This window comes from Drosophila miranda, chromosome 3 (genome assembly GCF_003369915.1).
Source record: "Drosophila miranda strain MSH22 chromosome 3, D.miranda_PacBio2.1, whole genome shotgun sequence".
Classification (NCBI taxonomy): domain Eukaryota; kingdom Metazoa; phylum Arthropoda; class Insecta; order Diptera; family Drosophilidae; genus Drosophila; species Drosophila miranda.
The window spans coordinates 15,616,406-15,627,501 of NC_046676.1; the positions used below are offsets into that span (position 1 = coordinate 15,616,406).

Here is an 11,096-nt window from a genome sequence, read left to right on the forward strand (position 1 = left end):
TATTCGGTTGCGCTTTTTCGTTGCCTACTTTCCAGTTGAATTTACCACCGCGCTGTTTGCACAGTTTTTATGCAAATATATTCTCCAAAAGTGCCGCAACAGACAACATTCGTTGACGCTGATGATGTTGTTGTGGGCTGGGCACGTGGGGATTAGTGGTGTCCATACCCCATCCCGGAGTCCACTGCCGGATTGCGTGCCTCGCTGGGTGTCGGGCTGGCTGGCACACAACAAATGTCGCCGACAATTAATTTCCATAGATAATTGCCTGTCGATAACGACAGCGGCAGCCCGGGGACATTAATCATTAAGCCCGGCCGTTGAGTAGCTGGTTGTGTTCTTGGTCTTTTCCGGCTCTGTTGTCTGCCGGCGGCTCGATAAGATTTAATCAAAACTATGGCGAAATGACAAAGTGAAAGTTGTATTTCAGTGATTTGTTGTAACGCTCTTAAATCAAATTGAATTGGCAAAATGTGTGCGCTGGCTTAAGTTAGCTAGATTTGTATGCATGTATGTGTGTGTGGTGTGGGGTGTGGAGGTGTGTGGTGTTCTATATACTAGATAAATTGAATGGATATAGGAGTGCAGTGCTCAACATTGAATAACCAGCTACAATAGAACATAATACTGATCACAACGCCAATAGAATAGAACAAGAATTCGCTCACTCGCTACTTTCGTTTCGTTAACAATTTTCCACGGAAAAAAATGGTTGGTTCGATACATTTCTCTGAATTGGACAATAAATATGGAGTATGCGTATGTGTAAATATATATATATATATATCGAATTTATATTGCTGCACCATAACAACTAACATAAACAGCAACTATCCTTTGTTCGTAATCAATCGAGTAATTCGTCTATACATATACTTAATTTTGGGGCACAAATTTGAACAACGCTGGGCGTAGAGTAGGCGCTAGTTGTAGGTATTTTTTGTCTGATTATCGTGTCTATATACTTGTTAATGTGCGTATATATACTTATAATCGACGCTAATTGCACTATTTCAATAAATACGAGTATTTAGTGCCGTCCGTGCCTCCCAGCTTGAGATACAAATGCGTTATACATTTTAGCTAGTTATTTCCGCTATGGGATCGAAGAAGTTCTAAATGTCTATAATTCATAATTGACACAACTAAATATTGCCTTTGCTGATCGCTTACATAACTATTTACAAAAAATACTGAGTAGCTAAAATTAGTTTTGGATAAATCAAAGCAAATACAGTCATTTAAAGTAACAAATTCATAGAACCACATTCGGAATCAAGCTTAAGTGTAAAATGAAAATGATGAGTATACACGTTACAGACTATAAATACAAATATCATCCATATCATGAGGTTCTTCATCTATTTGTCGAGTAGTTACTTCATCTAGGTATGTGGAAAATGGCAGTTTGGATGCACCTATCTATCAAATATGAAAAGCTTAGGCTCTGTTATCTGGCAATAGTTTCCTATGACTGATCTGTGGATAGCCAGGGCGGAAGAGGGCGCGATTTATCAACTAACATTATGGTAGATCCAAGCGGTTTGATCCTATATCGGCTATTTAGCTCATTTGAAAAATGCTGTAGAAAAATGCACAAAAAGTCTTCGGTCTCGTGATGGGAATCGGTTTGGGCTTAGAAACAAATGGTCCATCATTTTCTTGACAACATTATGTTCATGACAGTGCCACTGTTAAGCAGCACCCGTTTGGCATCCTTTAGATTGGCATTGGTCAGATCGTAGCCGTCTATCTCAAGCAACTTGTCGTTGAGGCTCAACAGGCGAGCGGCGTTTGTATTGGGCGTAACGGCACTCACAAAGATGCCCACCTATGAAAGACAACAATTAGAGTTCATTTCGTCTCGTAAACAGAATCGACATGAAAATACTTACGTGATTGAGCAGCTCAGCTACTTCAAAGCCCATGCTGTTCTCCCATTTGAGGGTAACCTGCTTGACCGTCGGATTCTTGTGGACGCCAAATATCCAGGTTGACTTTTTGTGACTTGCTCTGGAAGTGTTGTTGGTGGCCGTGGAGTTCATCGAGTGCTGCGACAAGCTATCATCCAGCTCTTCCTCGTCGTCCTCGGGGCTCTGCTCCAGATTGCTGACATTGTTTTGGTAGTCCAGCTGTTCGATGGGCTCATCTTCCTGGGCACCGATCGCCGTGGTCTTAAAGTTGCTATTCAGAGCATCCTGATAGATCGTTTGCTCCAACTGCTGCTGCTGCTGCTGCTGTTGCTTGCGCTGTCTCATGGACTCGTAGAGATTAAGATCCTCTGGCGTTTTCTTGGTATATACTCTAGCTATATGGTAGGGTGGCGGCTCTAATCGAGGTGGCGGCACTGCCTGCTGCTGCTGCTGTGGCTGCAAGGGCTGCAATTCGTAGTCCTGCTCACCGTTCAGATGTGTGGTGGGTAAGGTGTTGGCCTCGACGTACAACTGCTGATAGTGCGCCTCGTAGTTGACCAGGGGCAGGCCGTAGTACTCTTGTGTAGGAACCGGAAGCTGCTGTGTCGTAGCCGGCTGCTGATAGACACCGTAGATGTGGGCGTTCTCCGGCGCAACGCCGTATATTGCACTTGCCGCGGCCTGATCCACAACATCTTGCTCGGCATTGGTATGGTCGGTATCACAGTGAACTTGGCCATTGGGCACTACGCGGGCCTCCCTCACCTCATTGGCGTTTGCCGACGTCGCTGCTGCCTGGGCTTGCCTAACGTATTTCGCCATTTGGCGCAGCTCCTTGGGATACGGAGTGGGCGATCGCATCAATCGAACCGATCCCGCCATCTGGTCCGGCGTTGGTGTTGGCGGTGCAGCTACGTAGCTGGGATAACTGGGCGCCGGCTGCGTTTTAGCATTGCTCAATATGGTGGCCTCCTCGGCAAAGCAGATGCGCCGCGAAGGACTCGCATGCGGATGCTGCTGATTGGCGTACACAAACTCGTACTGCTCTTGGGCCTGCTGCTGGGCCTGCATACTGTTCATCTTGAAGGTGACCTGGGGCAGCATGAAGCAGGTCAACTGTGTCTTTGTACTGGCATCCAAGTATTGCAGAGGCACCAGGGGCTGCGACTGATTGTCGCTTAGCCACAGTGAGGTGAGATTCACTAGGTTCAGCATGGAGACGGGCAGCGCATTGATATAGTTGTTGACCACATTGATGACCTTCAGCTTTCCCAGGTTTCCAATGTTTTGGGGCAGCGCGGACAACTGATTGTTGGCCATACTCAAGACACTCAGCTGCTGGCAGCTGCAAAGCTCGTCGGGCAACTGGCGGAGCTGATTCTCATCGGCGAAGAGAAACCGCAGGCTTCGCAGCATCCCAATGGTGCTGGGCAGGCGGATCAACTTGTTGTGGCTGAGGACCAGCTCCTCCAGCTGCTCCAAGTAGCTGATGCTATCGGGAAGCTCTGTCAGCCCGTTCGACTCGCACTTGAACGTCACCAGAGACTTCAGCATGCCGACGCTGAAGGGGAATGCTTCCAGGTTGTTGGAGCAAATTGATAGAACTTCCACATTCCGCCAGTTGCTCAGCTCGCTGGGCAATGTGTCCAGAAGATTGCCATTGGCCTCAAAGTGCTGGAGTTCGCGCAGTTTACCAATGTTGGCGGACACGCGGCGAATTTGATTGAAGTCGATCCACAGCTCTCGCAAGGATTTCAGCTCCCCAACGACTTCGGGCTGCAAATGATTTAAAATTTATGTGGTTCTTAATGAGGTGGCTCTGTGTGTTCACTCACAAGCTCTGTGAACTCATTGCCCCCAATGTCCAGTCGCTGTAGATTCACCAGGCGCACCATGGACTTGGGCAGCGTGATGAGATTGTTGAGACGTAGCTCGAGAATCCTCAGATTGACCAGCCGTCCAAAGTTGGCTGGAAGAAACTCCAGGTACGTTTCGTTCAACAGCAGCTCCTGCAGGGATATGAGCGAGGTAACTGCATCTGGAAGACGTTGTAGGCTGTTGCAACTCAGATCCAGTCGGGTTAAATGCTTGCAGGCCTTGATTTCATCGGGTACATTTACAATCACTGAAAGGACACAAATATCTATGAGCATCTTTTGGGGGATATAGAGTTCTTATTCTCGCTCACGATTCCGATTGAGATCCAAATTCTGTAGCTGGCGCAGACTGCCAATGGCCTGGGGTATGCTCTCCAGATTGTTGCTGTTCACGTGGAGCACACGTAGGCCCTGGCAGTAAAACAGCTGCGGGGGCAATGATTGCAGCTGAAGAAGGCAAAAGGAAGGTTAGCAGGAAGCAGTCTCCAACAAAGTGGCTCTGGACTCACCCGGGTGGTGCTCAGGTAGAGCTCCTCCAGCGTCCGCTCGTGCTGCCAAACCTCGGGGAAGTCGGTGAGCGGTGTATTGCTATAGTCCAGCTTGTCAATTACCTCCTCGTGCTTGAATTTGAAGCAGGGAAAGCATTTGCTCAGGAGCGGCATCTTTAGTTGTACATATGTATATTGCTAGTCGTTCGATATTAAGGCACGGTTCGGGTGGCTGCAAAGGAAGAAGAGCAACTGTCAGATATGTATGTACACACAGCATGCATATATGGTGCGGTAAAGCAGGCTGGCCTAATGGGGTCGAGCCGAGGGCTTGGCGCATAGCTCACCTATGATTCATCGCCGAAGTTGGAGCACTACTGTGGGTCCTGCTCCATTACATTCCAAAGCCATTGACATTCTTCTCTTTTTTCGGCTTGTTATTGTTCTGTCCACCAACACTAACATGCACACTCACACCCACACTGGCATACACAAAAGAGACTTCTTAAGCCTCTCTTTGTTGCTCTTGTGCAGGCACCTGGCTATGCTTGTGGTTTCCCATAAACTTTCATACTAATTAAATATTATTCGTTTTTTTTTTTAAACCATTTATTGCGGGTTTATTTAATGTTTTTCACTTAAAACGGCAAGCAGTGTGACCGCGGACTTAGCGACCAAATATACGGTCTCATTTAAAAAATATTCCTTAAATATACTCACGAATTCAAGTTCTAAATATCGATGCTGTTATTGATTATAAAATTATTGTTATCGATGCTGTTATTGATTATAAAATTGATATCGATTTTTTTATTATCGCTGGCTTAGTTCAGAAGTTGACAAATAGATGTCGACAGAAAGTAGCCGTTTGGCTTCAAAAAAAACAAACCCAATACAAAAAAAAAGCTTAGTTTTAAAAACGCAGTGCATTTGCTAACAAAATTGTTGTACCATTTGCTAATTTAATATTTGTTTTCCACTTCCTGGCTGCGTGCGCGTGTGCTCACTTTTGATAACGAAGGTGTGTAAACTTTGCAATAAAGTAAGCAACCAATCAGGGAAAAAAGGCATTTTCGAAGTTTCAAAGTACAAATAGGTTAATGCGAATACCGAATAGCCGCCATTTAAAGGCCTGCCCGATGCCCCAGCCCACAATAAACTTTGACCGGTCAGTGTCGTCAGGTTTTCATGTGTCGTTGTGAGAAAATTGTACAAATAACGGCCACTTTGTTGTTAATTTTTGTATATTTTTTGTTTTTGTGTCGGTGAAGCATTGACGAATTTACACTTCAGACAATTGTTAAACTATACAGCATAGTGCAAATAGCTACGTAATAAACCACTGACAGGCCAGCTATTTGCAAGAGAAAACATTGTGCGAGACAGTGTGGGTCGGTAAATGAAGGTGGAGATCGGAGATCTCTCAGTTTCGGTTTAAAAGCTGTACGCTGCAGTTGATTCCCTTTCCGCCGGATAAGTCGTTGTGAGTGGATATGGATTGGATTGTGAATGGATTATGGTTCCGTATTGCACCGAAATGTTGATTAAAGTGCGTCCCACTGAGGTTCCTAAATACATATACCGTAATCTCGCCTATTGCATAAATTGGATCCAATGCCCACTGCTGTTTTTCCCACAGTTTACCTAGTGGATTCGCCTTGTTAGTTAGCCCCCCATAACGGTTCGATTTACATGAAAAATTAACAAACATCTGCTATGGCTTTCACAACCAATTATCACCGTTCCGCGGCATTCTGTATATACCACACATATCTTTAAAATAGTTCTCGTAGGACGACATATAAAATTAAAGCCACCTGTCGGTCTCCATTTCATTGAAATAACTATTCCATGATTCAAACTGGCACACGCACCATAAAGACGATAGCAATGCGATACGGAAACGGGTAGTACAACCCCCAAGCCGAATCCACCCCCACTTGGGCGGACACACATACGTACATACATATATCAGGCTCTCCCTGGGCTCTTGTCAGGGCAGGTTCATCCCCAATAAGAAAGAGAGCAGTGTAAGAGAGCGAATCGGTTTGAAATCGGTTTTATTGCATCTTTTCTGTAATTCTAATGAGTCTTCAGTAATGTCTTCTGGGACTTTTTCTCCCACGGAAGATCTTGATTAATTTTGATTTGAACACCACTACTTCTTCGTGCCCTTGCCCTTCTTAGAGCCCTTCGACTGCTTCACTGGTGACGTCTCCGATGCTGATGCAGTGGAGGTGGCCAGTGCCGGCTCGGTACTGGGGGCTTTCTCTTGGGCCCCCTTTTTGGAGCTCTTGGCCGAATCTTTCTTCTTGGACGGCATGCTGCAATGGATAGACTATGAATTTTTGCGTTGAAACAATAGTTATTTTTGATTTTTTATACCTTCAACTAATTTTGAAAAATGAAAAAAAAACTTTTTGTTTTCGTAAAACCGATAGCACAAAAATTGATGTGTAGCTCTCGGAATTTAGGCAAGAACTGATTTTACAAATGCTAATGATTATGCTTCTTAGAAACATACTAGTTCAGGATTGCTTTGTTTTGGATTTTCTTTTGAATCCGAACCGTTTCGTGAATCGGTTGACGACTGAAATTAATTCAACCGCCGCCCTCATTTGGCGCCTGCCACGGGGGGCTGCTACTCTCCAGCCTTGCGCAGTGGGACTTTTGCTCTCCCACTCTCTCTCTCTCTCTCTCTCTCTCTCTATGTGTTTCCGGGTCCGTGCGACCAATGCTTCCATTTTCCTGCATTTGTGAAAACGAAGCCAAAGAGCGTGCACCAAGACCTAGGGCCGCCAAAGTTTTCTAGTGCAATTTCTGTTTAAGTAATTTTAGTTATTAGCGCAAAAGTACAACTAATTTTGAAAACCAAGCAATCATAGGCGCACAATACCTAATAGATAAATCATTTTACAACAAAAACAAGCAGGCGACGTTTATTCCGACATCACGCTACGTCGAATAAAACATAATATCGATTTTGGGCTCACGTGAAAGCCGGATAGCGTTTTCAAAACTCCGACGGGCTGTGCGATATCTGTCTGAAAGTATTATAAATAAACTACGCCAAGTGCAATAAACTTGAAAAGAGAATAATGGCAGCCAAACGGAATAATGTCACCACAGACGTGCCGGAATCATCTGTGGCGCCGGCCGAAGGAACCGCCCTCACCCTGGACACACGCGTTTCGCTTCGCGTGGATAGTGTCATACCCAAAAAGCGGTGAGTCCATTGTTCATACTGGAATACCCTTACAAGGGATACGATGCCTGCTTTGGACACTGTATACATACAGGCATTAGTCTTGTTTATATGAAAAATGCATTCTCTATAGCCATGTTCGTCTGTCTGTTTCGATGCGTGTCTTAAATATATCTTTCTGAAGTTTTGAGCTGTCAAAAGTATTGTCTATGAATTGACTAAAAACTAGTCCACCAATAATTAGTTATAGCATAAAAAACACCGATTTGTTGGCTCTTCTGCGAGAGATAGACTATTTTAGACTAGCTTCCAAGGAATTTCCATCTTTCTTACCAATAATTACTGATTCTTGATCCATATTATTCTTCCTAAAACAGACAAGAAGCGTTGAAGTGGTTTGGCTGGGGCTACAACGACTCCCAGTTCTATGGCCAGGATGGCATCATCTGTTTTCGTGGTGACAAGTGAGTATCCATGGCAAAGATAGTAGTCTAAATTCTGATCCGTTAAATCTCTATGAAATAGATACCCCTTGGGTGGATGCGAACTGCGGAACTTTACCAAATGGGTGGAGAAAAAATTCGAGCTTACTGTGGACCCCAGCAAGCCGTATCCCCAGCTGCCGCAGTCGTATCCAAGCCCCGTGGAGAATGCGCCCTTTCTGACCGAGCTGCGGGGTAGCACCAAGGTGGAGCACTCGCTGGAAGGAATTGACCGTCTGATTCGATGCCACGGCCAGACCCTGAACGACATCTACAGCCTGTGGCACAACAAATTTCATCGCATACCCGACATAGTGGTGTGGCCACATTGCCACGACGAGGTGGTCCAGCTGGTGCGTCTGGCCCACAAGCACAATGTGATGATGGTGCCCTACGGCGGGGGCACGAGTGTATCTGGAGCAATCACCTGTCCGCAGGAGGAGAAACGAACGATATGTGCCTTGGATACGTCCCAGATGAATCGGCTGCTGTGGCTCAACCGGGAAAACCTAACCGTCTGCTTTGAAGCGGGCATTGTGGGCCAGGATCTGGAAAGGGTCCTGCGCGAGCAGGGACTCACGGTAGGCCACGAGCCCGACTCGTACGAGTTCAGCACCCTCGGCGGCTGGGTGGCCACCCGGGCCTCGGGCATGAAGAAGAACGTCTACGGCAACATCGAAGATCTCGTGGTGCGGGTGCGCATGGTGACCCCGACCGGAACCCTGGAGCGTGAGTGCAGTGCCCCGCGCGTGAGCTGCGGCCCGGACTTTAATCACGTCATCCTCGGATCGGAGGGAACGCTGGGTGTGATCACGGAGGTGGTGTTGAAGGTGCGTCCCCTGCCAGTGGTCAAGCGCTACGGCTCGCTTGCCTTTCCCAACTTCGAGCAGGGAGTGCTTTTCATGCGGGAGGTGGCCCTACGCCGCTGCCAGCCCGCCTCCGTCCGGCTGATGGACAACGAGCAGTTCATGTTCGGCCAGGCCCTCAAGCCGGAGAAGAGCTGGTGGACCAGTCTGGTGGATGGACTGAAGCAGCGCTATGTCACCGCCTGGAAGGGTATCGACCTCAGTGAGATCTGTGCCGCCACCCTGCTCTTCGAGGGTGACCTCAAGGATGTGCAGCGGCAGGAGGCCATCATTTACGAGATCGCAGCAAAGTTCAAGGGCTTTCCTGCTGGCGGACAGAACGGCGAACGTGGCTACATACTGACCTTTGTGATTGCCTATATCAGGGTGAGCCACAAACAGTCCCTATTTAATCTTCGTTCCCGAAAGACTAAAGCAATTTCCGGTTTCTCTGTAGGATTTTGGCCTGCATCAGGGAATTGTGGCGGAATCATTTGAGACGTCGGTGCCTTGGGATCGTTGCAGTCTGCTCTGTCGATCTGTCAAGCAGCGTGTGGTATCGGTAAGCACATGTCAAATCTGTTATGCAGACTCTTCTTAATTCATTCGTTGTCTATGCCATCCAGGAATGCCACAAGCGTCGAATTACGTTCTACACGATATCGTGTCGGGTGACCCAGACCTACGATGCCGGGGCCTGCATCTACTTCTACTTTGGCTTTCGATGCGTGGACGTGGCCAATCCCGTGGAGCTGTTCGAGGCCATCGAGCACAGTGCCCGCGATGAGATCCTCTCCTGCGGTGGCTCGTTGTCCCACCACCACGGTGTGGGCAAGATCCGCAGTAACTGGTATCGCAAGGCGGTCACCGATACGGGCAGCTCCCTGTACTCGGCGACCAAGCGGCATCTAGATCCGAAGAATATCTTTGCTTTGGGCAATCTCCTGCCGCTGGAGGAGGATATACAGAAGGCAGCAGCACCATCGTCAGCATCGCCAGCATCACCACCGAAAGCCAAACTTTAGAGAATTGTTCGTAGAGTTGTGTCCTTAGTCCTTAGTCCTTGTACTATTCTGAATCCCATCACTGATTTCCTATTAGCTTTTGTGGTTTGTGTTATTTTTGTAACGGGCTCATGTTTTCAATGGGTTTTTATAAATAAATGGAATATTTGTAACTTGTAGATCGGGTGCACTGAGAGAAACTACAAATTGTCCTCGCCCGAGATGCGTCTGCAGAGATTGTCATTGATAAATATCGTTTTTACCAGTGCAGGCTCTGCAGGAGACGCTCACTTTAGCCAGTTCCAGACATGGCCAATCCCCATGTGTGTGTGCGTGTCGTGGCTTCAGACCAAATTCAAATTGTCGATCATTGTCTTCTCATCTGCTCATCGAAGTCATTTGCGGCTGACGGAGCAGCGTCCGCGTCAGGAGATCAAATGTCATCAAGTTGTCAACTTCGTTAGCATGCCACAAGGCACAAGCAAGCAGGCAGCAAGCGGCATGCAGCATTCAGCATCTCCCTCTTGGCGCACTCCCTGGAACATGGCTAATGGGAATGTGGCAGGCAGGCAGGCAGGCAGGCAGGCAAGCAGGCAGGCAGCTGCTTATTGATGGTCGGAGAGGAGTCGTCGTCGACTGTCTGGGCTTGTTACCCTGGCCAGTGGGTATCCATGTCCATGTGCATGGCCCCTAAGCGCCTTTTGGACACGCAAATACACACATACGTACTATACATGGGAGGACTATAAATAAAGATTACAATCAACCAAAAGTTGGCCAAAAGGAGTCCCGTCTAAGCCACGGGACAGCCGCCTGGAAATTGTCAGCAATTAACCCGCGGGTCAGTCGCAGTCGCATTCGCAGTCCTTCCCGCCGTGATTTATGCCCCCAAGCAGCCTTAAAGTCACACACAATCCAGGCAGGCCAAGAGAGAGTACGATAGAGAGAGGGAGGGAGAGAGCAGATAAATGCCATCCTGACACATTCTCAGAGAATAAAACAAAGTCGGATGCGGCCTGATGGATTTGCTACCTAAGTGGAAGAGGGAGGGAGATGTGCATACCTCATTTGCATGGAGTGATCTGCAGAGAGAGGGAGAGAGAGATCCGTTCTGTTGCATCCAAGGTGTATTTAAACCAGGTGAGGCAGTCAAGAGTTTGGCATACGCCCAGAGAAATGTATTAGACAAAATAGCAAACAATTAAATAACTCATTCGATTCGCGAGAGCACTCTCAGGAAATGCCATACCTCCTATTAACACACTTTGTATGCAATGAAGAA

The 11,096-nt window shown here is 47.2% G+C and overlaps 3 protein-coding genes across 6 annotated transcripts; 1 reads left to right on the forward strand and 2 right to left on the reverse strand.

Moving 5' to 3' along the window:
• Positions 1–395: 395 nt before the first annotated feature.
• On the reverse strand, positions 396–4,954 carry LOC117188035 (protein lap1). Its single transcript, XM_033391179.1, has 6 exons — positions 4,626–4,954; positions 4,300–4,510; positions 4,102–4,237; positions 3,749–4,038; positions 1,896–3,689; positions 396–1,831 (listed from the first exon to the last, which is right to left on the reverse strand). The coding sequence occupies exons 2-6, from the start codon at positions 4,450–4,452 to the stop codon at positions 1,655–1,657; spliced, it is 2,550 nt and encodes an 849-aa protein (XP_033247070.1). The 5' UTR covers positions 4,453–4,510; positions 4,626–4,954; the 3' UTR covers positions 396–1,654.
• A 710-nt stretch (positions 4,955–5,664) lies between these two features.
• LOC108160800 (alkyldihydroxyacetonephosphate synthase) lies at positions 5,665–9,993 on the forward strand. 4 transcript variants are annotated; one of them, XM_017295021.2, is made up of 6 exons: positions 5,665–5,761; positions 7,208–7,504; positions 7,861–7,947; positions 8,009–9,197; positions 9,268–9,372; positions 9,437–9,993. In XM_017295021.2, exons 2-6 carry the CDS (start codon positions 7,377–7,379, stop codon positions 9,833–9,835), a joined length of 1,908 nt encoding a protein of 635 aa, XP_017150510.1. In that variant the 5' UTR covers positions 5,665–5,761; positions 7,208–7,376; the 3' UTR covers positions 9,836–9,993. The 4 variants fall into 4 exon arrangements, with proteins under 4 accessions (XP_017150510.1, XP_017150507.1, XP_017150508.1 ...); XM_017295018.2 differs by having other exon boundaries at positions 5,685–5,827; XM_017295019.2 differs by having other exon boundaries at positions 5,685–5,827; positions 7,211–7,504.
• On the reverse strand, positions 6,310–6,771 carry LOC108160801. Its single transcript, XM_017295022.2, has 2 exons — positions 6,664–6,771; positions 6,310–6,602 (listed from the first exon to the last, which is right to left on the reverse strand). Exon 2 carries the CDS (start codon positions 6,599–6,601, stop codon positions 6,437–6,439), a length of 165 nt encoding a protein of 54 aa, XP_017150511.1. The 5' UTR covers position 6,602; positions 6,664–6,771; the 3' UTR covers positions 6,310–6,436.
• Positions 9,994–11,096: the final 1,103 nt, after the last annotated feature.